At 43.7% G+C, this 23605-nt stretch overlaps 3 protein-coding genes across 3 annotated transcripts; 2 read left to right on the forward strand and 1 right to left on the reverse strand.

Moving 5' to 3' along the window:
- Window positions 1-12790: 12790 nt before the first annotated feature.
- On the reverse strand, window positions 12791-20159 carry LOC124671931 (pentatricopeptide repeat-containing protein At2g06000-like; the record flags this gene model as incomplete). Its single annotated transcript, XM_047208248.1, is given in 5 exon segments — window positions 12791-12839; window positions 13023-13110; window positions 17500-17961; window positions 18358-20131; window positions 20133-20159. Coding segments are annotated over 2 exon segments (1701 nt in total), but the record flags the coding sequence as incomplete, so codon positions are not given.
- Window positions 14596-16666, forward strand: LOC124671930 (protein LURP-one-related 6-like). The gene is made up of 5 exons (XM_047208247.1): window positions 14596-14870; window positions 15238-15355; window positions 15434-15480; window positions 15834-15866; window positions 16535-16666. The coding sequence occupies exons 1-5, from the start codon at window positions 14646-14648 to the stop codon at window positions 16664-16666; spliced, it is 555 nt and encodes a 184-aa protein (XP_047064203.1). The 5' UTR covers window positions 14596-14645.
- A 1287-nt stretch (window positions 20160-21446) lies between the features above and the next one.
- Window positions 21447-23589, forward strand: LOC124676604. Its single transcript, XM_047212637.1, has 4 exons — window positions 21447-21626; window positions 21793-21945; window positions 23024-23199; window positions 23324-23589. Exons 1-4 carry the CDS (start codon window positions 21462-21464, stop codon window positions 23424-23426), a joined length of 597 nt encoding a protein of 198 aa, XP_047068593.1. The 5' UTR covers window positions 21447-21461; the 3' UTR covers window positions 23427-23589.
- Window positions 23590-23605: the final 16 nt, after the last annotated feature.

Below are 23605 nucleotides of genomic sequence, written 5' to 3' on the forward strand. Positions count from 1 at the left end.
CCCTCTGCACAAATAAGAAATAAATAGGGTGATAAGGGGTCCCCTTGACGGAGACCCCTAGTAGGAGTAAATTCTCCCGTTTCTTGATCATTATATCTGACTTTGTATCTCACTGAGCAAATGCAAGCCATCAACAGCTCCACAAACTCCTTCTGAAAACCCAGCCTCATCATCATTTGCTCCAAAAAATTCCACTCCACCCGATCATAAGCCTTGTGCATATCCAGTTTTACTGCACAAAGACCCTCCTTTCCAATCTTCTTGTTCTTTATTTTATGTAGGCACTCATATGCTATTAAAATGTTATCCGAGATCAGACGGTCCGGTACAAAAGCACTTTGGACTTGTGAGATAATGTCATCTAGAATCAGCTTCAGCCGTCCTGCAATCATCTTGGATATGACTTTATAAAGAACATTACAGAGGCTAATAGGCCTGAATTGAGTAATACTTTCTGGCTCCTCAACCTTCGGTATCAAGACAATGACCGTGTCATTCCACCTAGCCGGTATACACTTCTTGTTGATTGCTTCCAAAACCTCTTCAGTTAGTTTATCACCCAAAGTATTCCAGCATTTTTTGAAGAAAAGGGCATGAAGCCCATCCGAACCAGGAGCTTTCATATCACCAATTGAAAAAAGGGCCTTCTTTACTTCTTCAGCTGTATAAGGTTTAAGGAGATCAGTATTCATTTCTTCCGTCACCCTCGGAGTTACCAATTGGATCAAGGCCGGATCAGGCTCCTCCACCTCGGTGGTAAACAAACCCGCAAAGTAACCTGAGATATGAGGATTCAATTGTTCTTTGCCTTCAAGAATATCACCATTTGCATTCTTCAGACTTTTGATTTTATTTCTCTGTCTTCTACTAGATGCAAAATTATGGAAGAAATTTGTATTCTTGTCATCCAAACTGTAGCCAGTTTACCCTATTCATCTGTGCCCAGAAAAGTTCCTCGTGTTCCAACAGCTTCTCTATTTCCTTTGCTAGCTCTTTTTCTCTTGCTATATTCACATCTGTGATATCACTACGAGTTAGCTCTTCAAGTTCTCTTTTAACTAACTTTATTCTATTTTGTGGCTTCTTCAGCACTGTTCTATCCCATCTATGCAATCTATCATGCACTAGGGCTAGTCTACTGGCAAGCCCATTCTGATCCAGATATTCAGAAGCTTGCCAAGCATCATCGACCATTTCATTAAAAAAAATCTCTTTCAGCCATCGACCTTCAAACCTAAGAACAAAAGGACCTCTACTTTCTTGTCTTTGCTCTTCACCAAATTTCAGAAGAATAGGTATGTGATCTGAGCGTTCATAATTCAAATTTTCCACCATAGCATTCGGGAATTTTAGTCTCCACTCATCACACGCCAGGGCACGATCCAATATTTCCCTAATACCCCCTCTATGCCATGTGAATTTGTCTCCTGTGTAACCAAGATCAGACAAGCCACAATCAGCCAAAGTATCTTGAAAAGCCTTCATGCATTGGTTTGGTCTCGGCCTGCCCCCCTCCTTCTCAAACTGATACAGAATCTCATTGATATCACCCATCACCACCCACGGCATCGTAGTCACGGACCGTAGCTCTCTCAGGCGATCCCAAGTTAGGTGTTTATCAGCCCATCTAGGTTCACCATAAAAGCCTGTAAACCTCCAAATATTCTCCTGGCCAGCACCAATAAAAACATCAATATAATTTATAGTTTTATATCGTAAAGTAAGAACAACCTCCTTCTTCCAAAGCAGCAATAATCCTCCCTTACGAGAATCACTAGGTACTACCTCTTTATGATCCATATTTAATCTCTTCTTCAGACACTCCGCAGGCCACTCATCTAAATGTGTCTCCATCAAAAAAATAACATCCGCACATTGACGCTTCTGGATATCCACCAGCGCTGTTACAGCCGTGGTCTTAAGAAACCCACGGCCGTTATAACTTAAGAGTTTCATTGCTCCCGGACAACCCCCATCCCGGAGGTCGCCGATAAAAGATTTCCACTATTATCAGTGGTAGGATGATCTTCATCCGTCCTTGTTCTCTTTGGAGCCTGAACTTTCCCCGGAGTATCACCAGGTTTATTCCCGTCTTCACTGTTAGCATTATCAAAAATACCTACCATATCAGATACTTTACCTTCAGCACCAGTAAGTAACAATGTGCCATCATTAATCATTGGGTCATCAAAATTTAGCCTTTTTCGAGAACTAACATCCTCTTTTGCTACCCCAACGACAGATCCTCCACCGCCATCTTTACCCCCTGTCTGGTTCTCCCAAGCAAAAGGGTTCGGATCACTCCTCCTCCCCCTGCCTCTTCCACCAAACGGAGCGCGACCAGGTTCTGAGCCCCGGCCAGCACCCCTTCCACGCCCCAAACCTCGGCCTCCTCCTGCTAACGTAAAATCACCCCACTCAAATTTTGATTCATCATGGACCCCATCTCCACATTCCTCATGCCAATGTCCAAGGTGTCCACAATTATAACAGAAATTTGGCAGTTTTTCATACTTGATCTGGTACCATTCTTTCTGTTTATCCTTTGTCATCGACACAAACCTTGTCAACTTCTTCTTAACATCTAGTTTCACGTGGATTCTAACTAACTCTCCAACATATCCCGCTGGTAATTTGATTTGCACTTCTTTGATTTCACCCATATTTCTGCACATACCACGAATAACATGATCTTTCAGCAGCATGTCCGGTAGTTTCAGAACTTGAGCCCACACAGAAATTCTATCAAGGGTAACTGATCTAGGGTTTGTGAAACCATCATATTCCTCGATCAACACAGCTTGGTTTCTAAACATCCAAGGACCCTGTAGCATCACCTTATTCCAATCCCCAAGGCAAGAGAATTGTATAGTAAACAGATTATCATCAATTTTCCTCCAAGCTACATCTTTCGCAGGATTCCATGCCGAGCGCATATCTGCATAGAGAGCACTAGGACTAAACCCTCGTTCAGTGTGTACCTTAGCAATGGCGAGCCACTTTGCTTTTGCCTCATGATCTTCCACTTCTTCTTCCTAGACGAAACCCGCATCTTCTTCCTCGTACAGGTTTAAACGATCCAGTAAATCTTCAACCCTCAGCCCCGGACGATCAGGGCCTCCCGACGATTTTGATCCCGACCCCTTCTCTGAATCCCGACCTTTATCTGGGCCCCGATCCTTCTCCAGCATCTCTTCCCCCCGCAGCCCCGTGCGAGCAGGGCCTCTAGACGACTCTGATCCCAGACCCTTTTCTGAGCGAAGAACCTTCTCTGATACCCGATCTTTCTTCGAGCCCCGTCCCTTCTCTGAGTCCTTCATGCCTTCCATCATGTGAGGCTAAATCGATCCCACCATAGCACCCGCTTGAACGGAAGCCAGCAAAAACTCACGACGGCGCCGCCGTCGGAGGAAAGAGAAACCCTAGTTTTTTCGCTAGGGAAAAAACTTTTTTCACGACTTAAAAAGGAGGAATGTGTTCCCTATTCTACCACTACAACCGTTTTCGTCGTACTCCTCTCTCCGTGCACACGCGTCTAACTGGGCCAAGCCCAATTAAACTTTTCGGCGGTCACCTTTGGCTTTCACCCGAGAGATATCACCCTTTTTCTCTATCTGATAATTGTGGTGGAAGAGCGCTGCAATGTTGATGCGAGCGATGGAGGGCCATCGTCGGACAAGCGCTGCAAGGACGATCTCCTCAGATAAGGGGAGGAAGTGTGCGCTGGTCTCCTCCTATGCCGGTGATTACCAGCCGCCTCTTCCCACACCGGGAGGCCGTGGATTCCATCCGCTAGCACATCCACGTGCCGGATTCGAAGGCCAGCACATCCACCCGTTGGCGGTCGCCTCGCATCTACTGTAGCTCCGCCCGCCCCAGCCTACCGATCCCGTGCTGGCCTCCCGCCTCCACCCCCCTCCACCACTCCCGCCAGCGAGCCCCAACCTGCTCCTCTTAGGGTTTTGTACCGTCCTCCGCGCCCCGGTTCCGCCGCCCACCGCCCCGATCCCGCTTCCCACTGCCCCGATTCGCGCCGCCGTCATGCCGCTGCTGCTCGGATCTTCGCGGAGATTCTATACCTAAACCAGCCGCCGCGACCAGGGATACACATATTTGATCCCATTGAAGTAACACATACCTCGGTACATCATCTTCCAATTATGTTGAGTTCATGAGTTGTATTACCTTCACCGGTTTAATGAAGAACTACAAGTGCATTTTCTTGATTTTCTATCAATTAGATGTATTTATTTATGTATATAAGATGCCAGATTGATATTGCAATATCAAAGTTTCCAAACTTTAGCTGAGCAAATTTAAAATTTTATCTCTGGCAAGTCTTGTGTACAAAAAATTTCGTGCTGTTGTAGTTTGTGATATCCTCTAGACAAAATGATTTTGTGAGGGTAACAAAATATTTGGTGTCCTATGATGGCTTGTACAAGTTATTGTTCCATACTCTAATTAGGTAACTAAATTCTTTCTGCGCGAAAAATATGTTTGCATTGATAATTATCACACATTTTGTTTTTAATCAGGATTTAGATTGTGGATTTTATGTGAAGTAAGAATTGAAGACCATATTAAATTGCTGTCTATGATAGCAAGTGGCTTCTCTACAATGGAGGACTTTGAGCATGCCACTGACTTTGATATATTGAAGGCTCCACTTGTCCCTATGGAAACATTTATTCATCTATTTATCAAGGTTTAAGAAAGCGTTAAACATAATTGGTGTGGTTGCCTTCCTCTTAGCGCTTTTGCGTGCATAAGCGGCGCTTTTTCCGCTTAAGCGTTTATGCAATCGTTGTGGAAGGCCTCCGCATTGCGCTTTAGTGCGCATAAGCGACGCTTTTTTCCGCTTTCCCGAACCTTGCTATTTATTTGGATATTCTCTTCAACAATAATTTTAAAAGAAGGATGATGGTTCGAAAAACTTGGATGCAATACTAGGTGCAAACTTTGTCCCAGACCACTAGACAGTGGCCACCCTTCACATCTTTTCGGCCTTTCCAGAGGAAGCCCCGAATAATCTGCTCAATCGCAAGAATGGTCTTGATCGGGATATCAAGGGACATCATGGCGAAGATAGGCATCGCAGACAGCGTCGACCGGACGAGCTCCAGTCGGCCCCCTTTGTCAAGAAGCGACGCCTTCCATCCTGGTAGTTTGTTTGCTACATTGTCCACGAGGTACTGGAGCTGAGCCGCGGATGGCTTACTCAAAGACAGTGGCTGTCCAAGATACTGGAGAGGGAAAGATTCCACTGGGCACCACAACTCTTGTGCCACTAAGGCCTCGTGGGCGTCCGTGCATCGGATAAGGTTCACCGAGCACTTGGCGATGTTGATACGGACTCCCAAGGTTGTCCCAAAATCTTCAATCACCGCCGTGAAAGCCCGAAAGTCTATCACTGAGGGCCGCAAGAAAGTCACGACATCATCAGCATGTATGGATGTGCGGTGACGCAGACCTAATGGCGTCAGTGGACTCAGCATCCCTTCATCTGCGGCCTTCTTGATCATCAAGTGCAAAACCTCCATGAGCAGAATGAAGAGCTGTGGAGAGAGTGGGTCTCCCTGTCGTAATCCACGTCTATTGGCAATTCGCGAGTCCAAGGTGCCATTATGCAAGACACGCGTCGAGGCCGTGGAGAGAAGACCATAGAAGCACGTGATAAGCCTCTCTCCAAAGCCCAGCTTCCAAAGAACGTCAACGGTGGATCCATCTACTCGTTACTAGCTTTTCCAGGTGAACTTGCATGCGACCTAGCAGTACTAGAAGCTTGAGCTCCTTGAACTCGCAACAATTGATCGATGGCGTGGCGGATCAGCGCGCGACATGGATGGCCTATTGAGGTTGGCATTATTCGCTCCATCTTGTCGCGAGCCTCGTAATAATACACTAGTACTACTAGTTTAGGTTAAAATCCCCAATGGCAAGCCACGGAGTTCGTGATCTGAACGAGCGCACGCATCATCAGACGGATCCCAACACTTGGATGTTACGGTTTAATAGAAGGAAATGTTTTTTTAATCAATAGAAGGAAATGCTGACAAGCAAACGCAGTGCATATTCCCTCAAAAAAAACGCAGTGCATATTCATTTTGTTCGTTATATAGCACTGGTAGCCTAACACATACAAATACAGAGTTTGCACATCCATAGAGTTTGGCATTATAACAAGTAAAGCTCGAAAAAAAATTTCGAGAGTACCCGAACGCATACCTTAATTTTATAGAAGGCAAAAATATTTACAAGAAATGATGTCGAACGAACACATATGGCTCCAAACAAACCAAAAAGAAGGAAAAAGGGTACTCCCTCGCTACCAAGGTATGCTCTCCTGCTCGTACCCCCCTCTGAGCTCTCCACAGATGGCAAAGCATTTTGCACTCCGCCACAATGTATGCCGCAATGAAAGCTGGGGCACGACTTCCCGCCGAGCTCCTGAACACCTCTGCGTTCTTGTTTTTCCATAACGCATAGCCGACCATGCAGATGAAGCCGTCGATCCACTTCTTGTCCTTGGCTCTGCATTTCTCTCTCTGTCCTCCGCCATCCTTCGATCGTGTCAGAGGTCAAGAGAGGCCACAAGCTTACTCCGCCATAATAATTCCAACTCGATCCATGGCGTATAACGGTATGAGCAATTTAAGAACACTTAACGCATGCAGGCCGTGGAGGACAAGATAGTATATACTAAGGAGGATCGATGATCAGGACCCGATGGAATGCGAGCACGCCGCCGGTGAGCTCGAAGCCTCGAGAACAGCTGGTCGTACCTCAGACACGGCGCGCCAGCTCCATGTCCGAGCGGCGTACGACTGCATCCCCGTCGTCAGGCGTGTGGCAGCAGCAGACATAAGAGATCACGGACACCAAGGCGACGACGATCAGGGCCGCGAGAATTATTGCACCGATGGCCGATGCGTGTAGGCGGCGTTGTGGTTCGGCGAGCGGCGGCTTTGGGAGGTCATTCCGACCAGATCCTCGTCCGCTGCTGCTGCTGCCGAGAGAACGAGTGACACCAGCAGGACAAGCTTGGGCGCGAGCGCGACCTACTCCCAGCAGTGGTGGAGCTAGCCAAGAAATGTTGGAGAGCGAAATGTAAAATCTATAAGTTTGGGGGGAGGGGACAAAAGGTTTAAAAATCTCATTTAAGCCTATCCCCCAAAAAATTCTTCAAAGAATGGTTAAAAACTGGGGGGCGGATGAGATTTTTATCACCAGCAAACAGAATCTTGCGTAGAAGAGAAGTGTGGAAATAGAGATCCAGATTGTGCACTTAGGGGCTTTTTGGTTTAGGGATTGATTTACGGGATGAGGATAACCCCAACCACCTGGTTAGGCCGTTAGGGGTAGCCAATTTTTCTGTTTAGCTGTGTAGAATTAGAGGTGGTTACTGGTAGCTATTTCTCAACGAGCATAGGAATTAATTTGTTTACTGGGATATATGCATCATCTTACTCCGTGTATTGGAACATGCATACGCAGCTATTGCTCCTATCGACACTACTGAAGATGCATCCGAAATTCGAAAATTGAACGATTAAAATAATTACTCCTGGACCCTTCACCAGTAAATCAAACAACGAAACACATGGATGAGGCAAGGTTGGCTTTGCCAAGCTGGGCTAGCTAAGCCCAGCTAGCTCAGCTATAGCTCTCACGAGCAGTGCAACCAAATGCACCCTAATTGTTACTCAAATAGGCTAAAATATCATAACTGAATTTTTCTGCAGATTAGATAAGCAATTTATATCTTTTGCCAACCTTGTGGTGACCTGTTTTAAATTTATATTCAGCCCAGCGAGTTAGAGCTTGTGGAAATAATGCAAAGAAATATAATTGACGAGTATGAAAAAGGCTATGTGCACTTCAACTTCACTGTGAAAAGTTTGGATGGCACGGTTCATTTGTTCTTCGCTGAGGTACATCCTGACTGTAGAGAAGTTGAAGATGTTTATCACTGCACTGCTCTGAACACGATTGATTCTGGTAACTGGCAACTCGTTGTGTGTGCATATTAATTTTTTTTACATTGATTAGTTAAGCATCTGAATATCTGACTACCATACTTTTGATCCTTTTAGGTCATTGTATTGGGTGCAAGGATCGAGCATCAGATCTTCACCATCCTAATGATGGTGCCTACTTGGGTGGGCAGTGGGCACAAAGACGTAGGATTTCCATTTATGGAGTATATGATGATAGTGATTCAGCTGGTGAAGATGAGTGGCCGACAATGATTGGGTTGAGTGAAGGTGATAAGTAATAATGTAGGATTTCCCTTTGTGGAGTATGATGATAGTGATTCAGCTGGTGAAGATGAATGGGCGACAGTGATTGGGTAGAGTGAAGATGATGAGTATAATATATTCTGCTAGCGTGAAAAAAATTAGTTGTAAGACATGGATCTTCGGGTCTATTCTGTTTTCTTATTTTCTTGTGGTGGAATCTACTCTCTTTTTTATTGGATGCGGACGAATCTACTTTGTGCAAAGGGCCCTGGAGCGTCATTAGCTAGAGTTGTAATTTTAGAGTTGACAATAGTTTTTGAGCCAGTATTATGAGTTGTGCACGTGTATTTTATTCATCATTTCCTAATGTAAGATGCTTGTGCGTAAGAGAGTTATCACATCCATTGGAAATCCACTAACTAGAACAGTCAGCAGCTGTAGAACTGCCACTTTGGAGTAATAATCTTTTGAAACTTGAATATAGCTCTGTACAGATTTTCACTTCACGTGCTGGATTCAGCTGTTCATCTAAACCTGAATTTATGCGTGTCTGAAGTGACTCATTTTCAATTGAGCCATGTGTTTCCCAATATTTATTTCTCACATCTTATTTGTTGTATATCTTTGATTGGTCCGAAGTACTTCCTAATCTGATCTGTTGTGTGATAGCTTATGCAGAATTGCAAATGACTAACTCAGCTATAAGCCAAAACAAATGTGTGATAGCTTATGCTTATGCAGAATTTTCTGAATTTATTATTTTCTCACTGAACTGTTGTATGTTTGGGTTCTCGTGGATACATTGTTGTTCTTCAATGGTCTTTGCTTTATTTTTTTCACGTGCCTCTGGAATTTAGAGGTTAGTTCTTGGATGATGTTTTTGCCGAATAGCAACGTCCCCCGACAAAAGCCTGAAGGCATACTGATAGTTTCCCTTTTGTTTTATAGGCTTAATTAATTTTCCTGGCATTTAGAGTGTCGAGGCTTGCTTTGGCCTGCCAAATTTCTGCGGCAGGTATGGCATGGATTCTTGATATCGCCAACCTTAGTGTATGATATTGTCTCTGTCTTTGTCTGAAATTTCGGGTTTGTATGCTGCTCTCTCTTACCTGCAGGCTATCTTCATGCTGGAGCTTGCCGCGTCGAGTGGTTGCGGCTTGGATAGGGGTTTGCCTGTGCTATATGTAAGTTTGACCCCTCTGAATACAACTCGACATTTATGTTTCTGCTTGCATAGCCTTGTTTCTGTGGTTACTTTTGCTTCTTTGTCTGCTGTCATTCTTATTAGTACAAGGGTATTATTTGTTGTGTAGCAAGGTACTGAGGTGATGTTTGCTTTGTGGTGCAAATGATAACTTGGTTGCTTAAAATGCAGATGTTGTTTCCTGTTTAGCTTCCTTGCTTGAAAATTAGAAGTTAACTGCAAGGTACTGAGGTGATGTTTGCTTTGCGGTGAAAATGCTTTGGAATGCACTTAGTTGTTTTACATATGTTTAATTTTTGTTTGGTGGTTAGGGTCAATTTCAATTCATTGACTGAAACAATTACAAATGCTTTCGAAGGGAACTGGCATCCACTTCTAGCTATATTAGTCTTTCCAACAAGTTTTCTTCTATTTATTTCAGTTCTGAATAATGTTCTTTCCACATTCCTATATGTAAAACTAGAACACAACTATTCATTATCCTCTTGGAAAATAAAATTCATGTTATCTCACAAGTGAAGTGTTTCCCTTTCATACCATAGATTAAGCAGTCCATCTGCACGGGTGAACAATATCATCTCCGGGGATGAGGGTGGCCGGAGCTCTTTCTAAGGGGCCAGTCACCTCCTGGAGCCGATCGACATGGACCTCATGAATACGGTCTACGTCACGATCGATGAGGAGAAGCCCGAGCCACCGGTGTGCATGGTGCGAGGGCTATCGGTGCAAGGTACATTCCTGGATGATATTTTGCTCCGTGTTACGGGCATGAAGGCGAGTGCAGTGGTCTGTGATGGCGGTGCTGAAGTCTTGGCTGAAGTGGCCAAAATTAGGTACATGTGTTTGATCTCATGTCGATGATGATTTTTAATTAAACCGCAGCAGTGTCTCGGTGTGAAGAGGGATGCGACGGAGATAAAACAACATCCATTCTCCGAGGGTGTGAACTGGAAGAGTTGCCCATGAAGTACAGGATGCCAGTAGCCATCGCCAACAACAGCAAGAGGGCGGTAGGTGAATGAACACAAAGTTCCGGAGGGAAGTACCTTGACTTTTGAGTTCTTTTAGAGTTGTGCCTAGCGGTAGAGCTATTGCTTGCATACTGTTCGAGTTAGGTCAGTGTGGTGTTGTGATTTGATACGGTTTTGTTTGTGTCACCACGGTTACTTACAAACTTCTTGCATCTAAAGTGGCCAAAATTAGGTAGATGTGTTTGATCTCATGTTAATGATGATTGCCTTTCTTCAAAGAGGCTTGATTGTGCCAGCTGTGCCTTTGGGGTCAGAAAGGAACATGCTAAATTTATCATTATTAGAGTTACAATGTTATCTTGTTATTGCATTCGGAATTATCATTCTTGGTATTATCATGTTGTAGTACATTATGATATCCCTTTCATAGTGAGTTGTAAGTTATATATGTGCATTGAGAAATAAAATTTGAAGACCCGTGAGGCATTTGTACTAGTTTATGCTAAATAGCCGTCGAAAATCTTTTGGTGTATGTGTTGCATCGTCGGCGAAGTAGTCGAAGTCAAGCAACAGTGCGTCGGCTTGGCGATGCCGGTCCTTGTTCGGCGCCTTCCCGACCCTCGAACTGCCACGCCGAGGCACGCTGATGGCGAGCAGGTGGTGGCAAAGGCGGAGAAGGTTGGCCAACATCAGCAACTATTGTTGCCGCTCAGAGGTGGAATTGGCTTCTTCTTGCATGAACAGTTACGATCATCTCATCGTCGTTGTCCATCGCGGCAATCCGCTGAACACCTTGTGGGCGGTGGGCGACGGGGGAGTCGCCGATGCCAACGGTAGGTTCTGACACTGCGAGATGGCTGAGGTTTCGGCGTTGGCTGCGGCGGTGGTTTTAGGGCGGGCAGGCAAAGGTTAGGCATGGGGGACGAGGCGACGATGGCGATTTAGAGGGGTGGGAGGCGGATCGGAAGGGGCGGAGTGGGTGGATATTGGGCGGGTTTGGCTGTCAAGAGGGTCCCGTGGGTTGAAATCCTATGTGGACGGGAGTGCCAGCGACCCCAACTCGGTCATTCTGCGTAGGGGCCGGTACGGGGTCGCCGATGATTTTGTTGGGCTTGAAAACATGCCGGCTATTTTTGAGGCATGCCGGTGTGAGTTAAAAAACGAGGCCGATCCCAAACCGCTATTGGGGTCACTATGGGGCACTGTCTCCAAATCACTACTGGGGTCGCTATGGGCACACCGGTGAAGATGCTCTTAGCCGCGAGTGTCTGGCACCGCATCTTTCGTGCGGTTCTAGCTTAACTCTGATGCAAAAGCCACGCGTCAATATGTAAGAAAATAATTACTTCTAAGTGAAAGACAATGCTCTTGATAATTAATCGAAAGAGGATAGAGTTTTGTTTTGATTTCCTAAATCTAACAGCAAATAACAACACATAAATTTGCTACTCCACATGAATTGTGAAAAAAAAATGTTGTTTTGTCTCTTCGAACCAAACGGTCCCTGCAGACAAATTTCCTTCAACCCCAAAAAAGCCCCTAGTTTCTTGGATCGAACACAAGGCAAGACGCGTAAGTTTAGACTGTAAAAAGAAAACATGCCCAACATGAATATCACTGATTCCCTTTTTCTTTTCTGAACAAAGACTATGATTACAGTCCCGAATTCTCGATGATGCGTCGATCAGAGCTCCCCGCCGCGCCGGTCTCGAGATTCACATACCACAGACACAGGCCCCGACGAGTTTCGGATTCAAGTGTAACACTCCCCCACAAGATCTAAAGAAAACAAGGCCCATTAGAGGATTAGTGCAAGCCTTGTGTCCAAGAGCCGCTTTCCAGAAGCACTAATCATCACACCTAACCCATTTACAGTCTATAGTTGAAATGTCAAAAAAAAAAGACTAGTTGAAAAAAAATACGAAAAAAACATCAATGTGGTAGCTGAATCTGGCTCTCCCGTGGATCTAACTCTTTGCTTCAGCACACGTATTGCTTCTAATCTAGTAGTATACACGAGTTTTCTACAAACTTCATTCATCAATTATGAGACTTGCACACTCTTACAGAGACACATCAGGCGGATGAAGGGCCAAACGACTCTTCAAGTTTCCTTCAGCGGGTGGTTGCTTAGCCCCAAAGGCTCGGTTAGTAGAGTTTCTCAACCATTCCTGCTGGGATCTCTTGGCTACAGCTATACTAGCCAGAAATAGTTGACAACGTTGCATGGCCCCTGTTCACCTTTCCTGTACACATGGTTGTAGAGTTAGGCAAGAGAATATTTAGGTTAGGCACTTCATGCCGAAGCTTTGAAGTTTATGTTCCAACAAAAGCACACAACAGCTTTACCTTGTGCTTCACCGACGTTCCAGCCTTCAAGGTACAAAAGAGGAGATTCAACGATTCAACAACTAATGGTTCCTGTTAGTTGAGACTAGTTCAGTCATTGAAGAACTGAGATATAGCAAGGAAGAACAATTATATTCCTTCATTGTACAGATCTTTCATAGGCCACCAGAAAATAACAGTGAACCAGCAACAGAGTATGATGATTTTCCTTTTCATCTCAAGTTAGATTTGCATCAAGAATAGGGCATGGTGTACCTTTTTGCGCTTTACCCCACAAGTCAAGGTCTCAAGGATCCAGAGATTCAACAGCTCAAGTCAGCGTAACTGATTGCATGAAAGGGACCTTCATATGAAGGGAAAACGTGTCAACAACAACAAAAGCATATTATGCAAGCAGCAGCCAAATAAATAAATAAAAATATTAACATATGGAGCACACACTGATAACATGCAAAAATATATAATTGTTTACAATATGAAAGATCTCAACATATGCAAACAGAAATATACGAAATATTTCCCTGTACTTCAGTTGTGCTCAAGGGGCCTACACTAGAAAGAGATGAACTCTGATAAAGTTCACAATAATACAAGCGGAAAGATAGGCATCAACAATATGACAGTAACAAGATGTGAAGCTTCCAGTATACTCTCATGCTTCATTTGGCAGTTTTCCTTGTATAGGTTATAGCTTGATCAGTCATACTTCTGCTCATTATGTATTGCCAGGCGAAAATATCTGCTTGCCCATATGCATGACCATTGCCCAAAAAATTTCTTTCTATTGGCCGCCCAACACTTGGCAGGCTGACAGCTTGCATGGTAATCCACAATGTTGGCTTCTTTTAATTGTATACGCAATGCTTCACCAATCCAGAGATTGACAACATTCCTAAAAGGATGTTAATTGCTGAACAAATATTTTCATAAAATATGCTATCAGATTCTACCATAGCCATGGATGAATCTTCAAGGCAGAAAAATAAAAGCATAATTGTAGGTCACTTTGGATTATAATTGCTGGTATAATACAGCATGCATGTACCCAGAGGCCAGAAGTGCTTTCCCATGTACTCCCTCTGTTTGGATATGTAAGATATTGGGGCATTTTCTTTGGTTCATCCACTTTAGTTTGTATCTAGTCAATTTTTTGTGTGTAGGTTCACTCACTTTAGTTTGTATCTAGTCTACTTCAAAAGTAGCTAAAACATCTTATATTGATGCACGGAGGGAGTAACATGGATACACAAGGCTAACTTTATCCAGAAGTGGAACCTTATAGTCAAATATTAACTTGCCCTTATGCTTTTCCTTGCATGGTCCTCACACCATCACACGCAGTCACCACTCAGTACACAGTTAGGAAAGATCATTAGAAAATCGTGTGCTGGACCTCTAGATTTATACAAAGTTCTGTTAGAGTGGTAGCAAACATGTAGTAGTTTGAGCTGAAAAGAAACAAAAGAAGTGTAGTCCACAATGATCTGCATTACGGTGTACATGAGAAGCGCTACAAAAAAGAAGCATAAAAATGGACATTGTTTGAGCAAGAAGAAACTTCTGAGGACTGTCACCAATGATGATGCTTTAGAAAAGTTAGACAAGGTCTATTCAGTCAGACCAGGCTTTCAGGAATCACTTTATGTGGGGAGAACTTGCTGTGACTTGATTGTAGAGAAACTCTTGAACCACCCACCTACTTAATTTCCTTGCTTCTTAGCTTGGGTGACTGTCTTCTGTAAAACAACTGTATGTGCCCCATTATAAGTACTCACCAGCTGGCCACACAAGATGCTAGAGGTGAGCTAGACACAGAAACAGAGTTTAGACTGAGTAATAGGGTCATCTCTCTTTGTTCTGTGAACAGTATTAAGTGAGATGGACGACAGCATGCCTGTAGTTAGCAAGATGTATTGCTCAAGCACTCCAGCTGTGCTGATGATCAGGAGGAGACCCATGGTAGTGAATGGTGGTGGCTTTGTTGTTACTGACCTAAGCCATAATGTTGTTTTCATTGTGGATGGTTGTGGTATACTTGGATCTAAGGGGGAGCTCATGGTGAAAGACAGTGATGGAGAACAAATACTGTTCATTTCTAGAAAGGTAATGGATCATAACTTGCGCAGTAGTAACCCCTGGATAGCTTTTTACTCTCTATTAAATGTTTTTAGTGCTTGCCTGAACTAAAGCTAATTGATTAGGACTACAACTATTTGCTTATGAAGTTATTCTGATTCCCCTGTGCTTCTTATGTTATTCCAAATCTTTTGTGCCCAATCTTGCTCTTTAATTTTGTGAAGAGACTAAATAAACAAGGGTACAAATACAATTTACTTCAAATAAGTTGACAGTGAAGAACTTAACTGTCGAAGGGCAAGAAAGCAAACACAAACGATCTCCCCTCACATATCCTTGCATCCTATATTTCTTTGGAAATCGCCATAATATAACTCTCCGGTCTCCACTGCAGGGAGGAATTGTCCAAGCTCTAAGCACTCGGAACAAATGGAACGGGTACTCAATGGACTATCAAGGGAAAAACAAGTTGGTCTTTAGCCTAACTGATCCAAAATCATGCATAGCAAAGGGTGCGCCGGTTAGAATTCACATTGAACCAAAGAGGCACTGCAATAATTGGGACTTTGAGATCTGTGGATCTTTTGCAGATAGAAACTGCAGAATAATTGATTGCACTGGCAAAATAGTTGCACAGGTATGCCACCCCATACATTCGAAATCCCCTGCAAGCAAATGTTCTACTACCTCCGATTCATATTAATTGTCACTAAATCACAAAGCGCATGCATCTTTCTTTCATGTGCATAAGTCAGTTGTGAACTACAGATGGCCCATGAGTTCTTCTGTATCCTTTGTGTTACCACTAAATTACAAAGTGTGTGCATATCTTTCTTTCATGTATATAAGTCAGTTGTGAACTACAGATGGCCCATGAGTCATGAATCATCATTAACGGAATTACTCCATGACAGCAGGGGAAAAAAGCAAACACTATTCTAAAGTGATAAAGTGATGCTGATTAAATGGGTGTTATTTAACTATTTCCAGTGGTTCTGCTTATTGTTCTACGCGTGTATGCAGGTGTGTTGTGCCTAGTAAAGTTGCATAAGCATTTCCCATGCATGCCACAAGCACATTACATATCTTTTGCAGATAGATACTGCCCAAGTGCACAATAATTGATTGCGCTGGCAAAATAGTAGTGCAGGTCTGCAAGAAAATTTCTACTTGTGCTTTTGCAACAAATTGTATTTATTTTGTAAAATACCTTTGCATTATCACTAAATTACTACACCCATATTTCTTTTTCTTTAGATTACAAGGGCGAGCACTCACACACACACCCCACTCACACCACCACACCTATATACACACGTGTGCATTTCCTGCCAAAACACAAGCTTGATCTAGAGCGGAGGGACTAAAATGGTGCCACTGAAAACACATGCATGTGTGAGTGAGACACGCCAACGCTTGATCGAAGGACTGAACCCTTTTCAAGAGTTCCTGTGTGTTATCACTCACTAAGTGCATGCGCATCTTCCTCTCATGAATCACAATTGTCAAGAATTACTTCATGACAAAGTAAGAACGAATATGCTATTGGTTAAGGATGGTGTTTGATTTTTTCCAATGATTTTGCTTGATTGCTAGTTTACATGTGTGTGCAAGTGTGTCTGGCAAAGTGTATAAGAATTTCCATGCATACAACAAACATAGGGATCTAACACATATTCTTCAAACTGTAGATGGGGAAGAAAGAGCTGATAGGGAGCAATGACTTCTACCACGTGACAGTGCAGTCAGGATGCGACCAGGCTTTTATCATTGGGGTGATGGCAGTTCTTGACAACATCTATGGAGAATCCACCAGATGCTAATAAAATGAATGGGTGAATTTGCTCACTCAGCACCTACTTTAGTCTTGAAGTAGAGATCAAATCAATACATGTCCACTGACACCATTCCACTGTATCAGCTACATTGTACATCAGATTTAGCCGGGTTTTAGAGGTTAGCAAGGTATTAATTGATGATGTAACAGTGCCAAGAGTTTGTCAAATGAGCTTATGTCTTGTGACTCAATTAGTTCTTTGACAAACAGCGGTAAACACAGCAAAGCAAAGAAGAAAACAAAACACAGGCTCACATAACATTCATGTGACAACTTTATGAACCTACATTGACTATTGGATTTATTGACATAACGAGTCACTGAGTCACGAACTACTTACCCATTGAACTTGGGCAATGCAACGGGATATGCTTATTTTTCGAGCTACCATGATCTTTTTTTTTGCGAATTTAGCTACCATGGTCTTAGCTCTTAAATCCTACAAAATAAGGTGTTATTCCAAAGGTTTAGCAGATAAGCTGACAATATAAAAAAATACCTTGTTAGATTTTCTGGTACCTCGGTTTATAGGACTTCTAAGCCAAGCTGCTAATCACCTCAACATGCCATATATTATGTTGCGGAAACTAAAAAATTGCTACTCAATAACAAGTATGGTTAAGAAGCAAGATAATAAGAATCACAACAAAAATGCAACTGCCAAAACTGTATGATCATACTTGTATTATTGTGTAGACATGGTTGTAGGAAAACTGCACACAATGTGCATGCCAGTCGAAATGATCAACTACCCTTTCCTAAAATATCTTCTGTACTGGAGTGAACAATGAACAAAGAGACGCAATACAAGTGAAGTACCTCTGTTAGAGGGTAAATGACATCCATCACGTACTTCAAGTGTTGAGTCTTCAACAGCCGATTCCCCCTCATTCAGGTAACAGCTCCTCCAAAACAAAGCATGTTCTTCACAGGCAGCCCAAAGTGACTTGAGGACCTTATGATCTGAAACCCAGGGGGTCGACAAATCATACATGAGGTGTTTAGGAGTGTGTCAAATATCCATGGAGCAATTGCTGCAACATTACTGCAGCAGATCAGCAGGTCCCTTGAAATTTGCAGATCCACCATTTGCTTCTCTTCATGGTATTCATTGAACCACTTCAATGAATGCATGCACACGGAGCACCAAACTGCCTGTCCTTTCCTTTCTTGGCATGAAGTTGCCTTGGATTAGTCTCTCAATAGTTTTGTAGCCTTGGTGAAACCAAGATCTTTACAGTTACAATTGAGTTCTTTTCGACTGAATGTTCTGCAAAACAACTATGTAAAACAAATCAGTATAATTTATTCAATTATATTTTAATCTAATACAACTGTAGTTGAGTTCATGTGACTAGGCATGTATATAGAAATCAGGGATTTCGCCAGTGAGGCATCGAATGTCGATATCAGAATAGCAGGTGTGCGGTAAAATCTTGTTGGCAGTCTATATTGACTCCAATAGACTATTAAACACAGCCACCGTCTCCAATTAACCCTGCTACTATGTCTACGATGAATTAAAATGTAAAGAGGGCAATAAACAGGCTACTAAACCTTTTAATCAAACACATTTAGGAGAGATGATAAATATGAAGTTATACAAGTTTATACGGAAATGATTCAAATGAAAATATATAGTAATTAGTTTCAAGCGGCCTTCAAAACAAAACTCACCAGAGAGTGTTCTTCTTATTTGGACAAGCGCCAGATGCCCCGTAATCCGCATCAGAAACATTCAAGATGATCTCCTTGCATTCTCCATTGTATCATTCAGCTATACAGCTACTGAAATGTCTACTCTTCGGGTTATAGGAGAAGGATCTCTCCAACTCGATGAAGTGCCCCCTGATGCAATACGCATTATGTGATCCACCTCACTAGCCATTCCAGACTTTAAAAGGCAGCTAATAAAAGAATTGACTGTAATACTGTCAGGGGTACACCCAGTCTCTACCATTTTATGGAAAAATGTGATGGCTTCTGCTATCCTACCCTTCATGCAGTGTCCAACTATTAAAATAGTATAGGTATACTTGTCGGGACGACACCCTTTCCCTTCCATCTCAATTAGAACAGTGTTTGCTTCATCCACCTTTCCAGCCTTGCACAGTACATCAATCACAGGGTTATAGATGAATGCCTGTGGTGCAATGTCTGTTCTCATGTTCAATTCTTTCAGAAAGCGAAGTGCTTCCGCTGCTCTGTTCTGCTTACAAAATGTGTGTATCATGATAGAGAACGTGTGTGCATTTGGTTGAATCTGGCACTGAGCCATCTCAGTCCAAATCTTCATTGCATCATCCAGCTGACTGCACCGACAATACCCATCAATCAATGAACTAAATGTCACAACGTCAGGAGGGCAGCGACGAAGTATCATTTGCTGATACACTGCCACGGCAGACCCCATATTTCCAGCCTTGCCATATCCATTGATAAGCACATTGTATGTTACCACATTGGGTGCTGTCCCACAGGCAACCATGTCGTTGTATACTGCCACCGCATCCTCAATCCTGCCAGCCTTACAGTAACCCGAGATTACCGAGGTGTATGTCACTACATTGGGCGGGCAAACACCATCTCTTTGAAGTCTCCTCAACACCTCACGACCTTTACTCACCTCCTTTACCCTGCATAGCCCATTCACAAGAATGTTATGTGTGACAGTATCCGGCGAGCAACCAAACTGATGCATCCTTTCGACCAACTCAAGCGCCTTTTGAACATCCCCCAACTGGCACACACCCTTGATGACGACATTAAAGCTCCACACGTCCGGAGAATAAACTGCCCCTTGGATCCACCCCTCAAACAACGCTACAGCGTCCTGCACCCGGCCACGGCCGATGAACGAGCCCATGAGCTTGTTATATGCATACGCTTCTATGCAGCAACCAAACTGCGACGCCTTGGAGAGCAATGCCGCAGCGGCGTCAAGAAGGCCTGCACTGGCGCAGGAACCGGCCAGAAACGAGAGGAAACGGGCGTTGGGTAAGTACCCAGACTGGTCCGTCATTCGGTCGAACAGTTGGAGGGCATCAACTTGGCGGCCGGACTGGCACATCAGCGAGATGACGTAGCGGTAGGAGTGCGCGGACGGGGGGATGGCGAGCGGGAAGGAGTGCAGGGAGGAAAAGAGTTGGAGCGCGGAGGAGGCGCACGGCGCGTGGCGGAGCGCGGCGGCGGCGGCGAACTGGGAGGGGGCGAGGCGGCGGAATGCCGGTAGGTAGTGTGGCCGGAGGAAGGCCGCGGACGCGAGCGCCTTGGCGATCCAGAGCTCAGCGTCGTGCGGCGGCGGGTGCTGCGGCGGCGGCGGGCGGTCGTTGGGGATGTGGGAGTGGAGGAGGCGGTGGAGGAGGTGGCGAGGGGGCAGCCGCAGCCTGAGGAGGGTGTGTAGGTCGAGGGGGGGACGCATCGGAGAAATCCGCGGCGGAGGAAGACTTTCGGAGGAGGAGGCGGCGGCGCGGCGGCGGTCATGGACTCACGCCGATGGGACGAGGAGAGGAGGCACAGGCTGCATCTCGCACATAGGTGTGCCGTGGGAGGGAGAAGGGAATTGAGGGGTTTTGGGGTCAAATTCATATTCTAGAATTTGAAACAGAAAATTTAGTTTTATTTCGGTTGAATTTGAATATCTGTATACCTTCTTCTCAAATTACTATTGAGATTCATGTTACTTGAGGTTATCTGGTCTAAAATAAATTATATAGGTGTTTCAAACCCTGGAGAGCGCGGCATTCTTTCGACGGTGAGGTCATCAACATCCATTTTCATACTTTCAAAACAAATGCAAATACAGATGTTGCCAAACACGAATGCGAAATGTATTTTAATCGAATGTGAATTGGATGCTCACTCAATTCGAAACAGAGACGAATATAACAATATAGATTTTTGTATTTTAAGTCAAATATAGGTTGGTATAGAGATAAATGTACTAATTTAATGCACAATGGCTTCTAGTTTCATTTAAAAGAACATGTAACCATATGTTAATGTTTTTGTTGGACAACTGTCGTGTAGGGCTGGCATTACTGAAATTAGCTAACTTATTTTATCCATATATGGATATTTTTACTTCAAAAGTGTATATCATATTTCTATTTGTATTTTTAAGCAAAATCGGGTATTTTTCCACATCCATTTTTTGTGCGAATACACATCCATTTATTTAGTTTGGAACCTTGGATGCAAAATTTCCACCAGAAAATGAGGATTGAATATTTCTATTTGTATACACATGCTTTATGAATGGTGCTTCAGAGAATGCACCTGCTTAGGGCTCCTTTGATTCATAGGATTTTTATATAGAAAATGTGTAGGATTTAGATTTTATGGGATTTTTTATGTACTGGTTGTTTAATTCATACGAACATATCCTATAGAAAATAATCATATAGGAATCTTGTAGTGCAAATTTTATAGGAAAAAATATGAGATTATACGTCATAGAAATTCCTTTGACACAATCAATTTAACTAGACATGACATCATAATTTTATGTTTTTTCTGTTCCTATGTTTTTTCTATCCTATGAATCAATGAGCCCTTAGAATTCGAGGCGAATTTAGCAAATGGATGGGGAAAAAACGAGCCCCTGTCGGCAGTATACACAGAGGCGAGGGTGCGATGTGCTAAAGTAGTACTCTACTAGATTACGGCCGGGTCCCGGGTGGGCCGGTCGATCGCTCCGCCCACCTCGCTGCCGCCGCCCCGCCGCCCAGCAATCCACCTGCGAAGGCAAGAGGAGCCCTCTCTCCTCTCTCTCGCGTCCGATGGCCTCGAGCTCGGGCGCCGGCGGCGGAGGGCCGCCGGACGGGGGCGTCGGGGAGGGACCGACGACGCTGGACGAGCTGTACCACATCAACGTCGTGCCGGCTGAGCTGCACTTCAAGTTCCGCAAGGAGCTCCAAGGCCTCCGCGTCGGCCTCAACTTCGAGGTCCGTGCCTCATCCTGTAAACCCTAGTAAACCTCAAGCGTTGGGCAGGCCGCCCGTAGATTTCTCCCCCAACTGTTTTGCTAAATGCTAATTTACTGGGAATACGATTTACTCTTGCTGATGTTTCTGGCTTGATGCCCCTGCCCCCTGGTATACATTATTTCAGTTCTACAATCTTGAGGTGAATGATTTCGAGGCCAAGGTAGTTCTGAAGCCCCTGGACTTCGACCGGAAGTGGAAGTTCCAGTACAAGCCCATCAGTGGTGACGTGCAGCTGCTTTCCAAGAAGATACCACTCTCGAAATATCTCAACCTTCAGGTTCTTTGCTCAATTCAATCCTATTGTTCACGCATCGTTTATGTGGTAGCAAGAACTGGTTACTTAACACGGTTCTGTGATGAGCCAACTGACAGCTAGTCTGCATTCCGCGCTATTCCTTGCAATAGGTCATGTAATGTCGAAGTAGATAGTAGTAATATGTTCAACTGGTCATGCGGGTTCTAATCTTGCATTTTGGTGGTTGATAATAGTATGGCGGGTAATAGTTCTCATGGGAGAGATGTCAGTATATTGATACACTACATACCTGCTTGCTTGATACACAGAATTAATGCAGAAGGAATTTAGAAATGAGAACAGAACTTGGGCCAGTGCATACATCGGAGTATTTGACAATTTGTCACACTTTTCTTTGCAATTTGATTATTTCCACACCCTGTGTCACTGACATGTGGTGGGCCTGTGGCAAATCATCAAATTTCAGAGAAAAGTATGGCAAATGATCAAATATCCCGCATACATAGTCAAAAAGTATATCATTATGCACTTCTGCAATGGTTCTGATAATGGAATGTTGAAGACAGATATTTTGTTATAACACAATTATACTTACTTGTTTTCTATAGAATGTGCCGATTGCATATGTGTCAGCTTTAATGCCAGTATTCTTCAGAAATGGCTTCTTGGTACAACTTAATTGAAAAGAGCACATGTTGATTTCTTAGTTTATATGGAATACACAATTATCTAGAATGGAGTAGACCTTCTCTTTTGTGATATAGAGATGTTGGGCAGATAGAGTATATAAAAAAAGAGACCAACCAGATAAAAAAAGAGTATATAAAATAAGACTCCTTAGTGAGAATTCTGGAAATTCGCTCCCGACGGGAGTCAAACTCTGATCGCTGGGTGCGCCGCTGCGACCCTAACCACTGGGCTACTGCCCTGTTCTCGGCAGATCGAGTATTTAAGAATGGCATTTCCCGTTGCATGCTTTAGTTTGGAACAAAACGCCATGCAGTCAAGCTCAGAAAGGCTATATTGTTTAGAAACAAAATGCTCCTTTTTCAAAGTTCACTTCAATTGTATGAGATTTCTAATAACAAATGTAATACAGGTCGGAATTGGTCACAATTTCCAACTGAAGGCCACTGGATGGAAGTGGAAGCTTTCAACTTGCTTGGGGGGAGATGGTGTTTCTCAGATAAGAAACAAATCAAAACTCAACGTGTTTCCAGGGTTTGATCTGAGGCTTGGATGGAAAGCTGAATATGTGCTTCCTGAGATTCATGGGTAAGTCTGAGTCAACACTAAAAAGATCCTGTGAGACAAGGATATTTATCAAGAAACATGCTAACATGACCATTGGAACTCTCTGACACTACGATTCAACTTCTTTCATCTTTGCTGCATGCAGGGCCGTTGGCACAGGAGAACCTGCCTTCAGTATGAACTATGGGCGATTGCAAGCATCCATAGACCGGATTGAGGCTATTGTGACCCATTCAGATCGGTACTGAACTTCCTAGGATGGTGATGCAGATATGGTCACGTAGCGATGGGTTCTTTGGTTGCAATTATCTCATAAGAATCCCATGGTTCACTCAGTGTCTCTCGAGGCTTTGCATCTGATGTACAGAAATGAGCAAAAACAATATTTTATTAAGAGTAATTTTGAGTTTCTCCGGGCTGTTTTGTG

The sequence above is a fragment of the Lolium rigidum genome, chromosome 7 (genome assembly GCF_022539505.1).
Source record: "Lolium rigidum isolate FL_2022 chromosome 7, APGP_CSIRO_Lrig_0.1, whole genome shotgun sequence".
NCBI classification, from domain to species: Eukaryota; Viridiplantae; Streptophyta; class Magnoliopsida; order Poales; family Poaceae; genus Lolium; species Lolium rigidum.

Excerpts from the sequence above, each read along its gene's own strand:
- LOC124671930 (XM_047208247.1), top strand. The coding sequence starts at position 14,646 with ATGGACGACAGCATGCCTGTAGTTAGCAAGATGTATTGCTCAAGCACT. Across the intron at positions 15,356-15,433 it reads AAAATCATGCATAGCAAAGG|ATAGAAACTGCAGAATAATT; the intron begins GTGCGCCGGTTA and ends GATCTTTTGCAG. Across the intron at positions 15,481-15,833 it reads CTGGCAAAATAGTTGCACAG|TGGTTCTGCTTATTGTTCTA; the intron begins GTATGCCACCCC and ends AACTATTTCCAG.
- LOC124676604 (XM_047212637.1), top strand. The coding sequence starts at position 21,462 with ATGGCCTCGAGCTCGGGCGCCGGCGGCGGAGGGCCGCCGGACGGGGGC. Across the intron at positions 21,627-21,792 it reads GCGTCGGCCTCAACTTCGAG|TTCTACAATCTTGAGGTGAA; the intron begins GTCCGTGCCTCA and ends ACATTATTTCAG. Across the intron at positions 21,946-23,023 it reads CGAAATATCTCAACCTTCAG|GTCGGAATTGGTCACAATTT; the intron begins GTTCTTTGCTCA and ends AATGTAATACAG.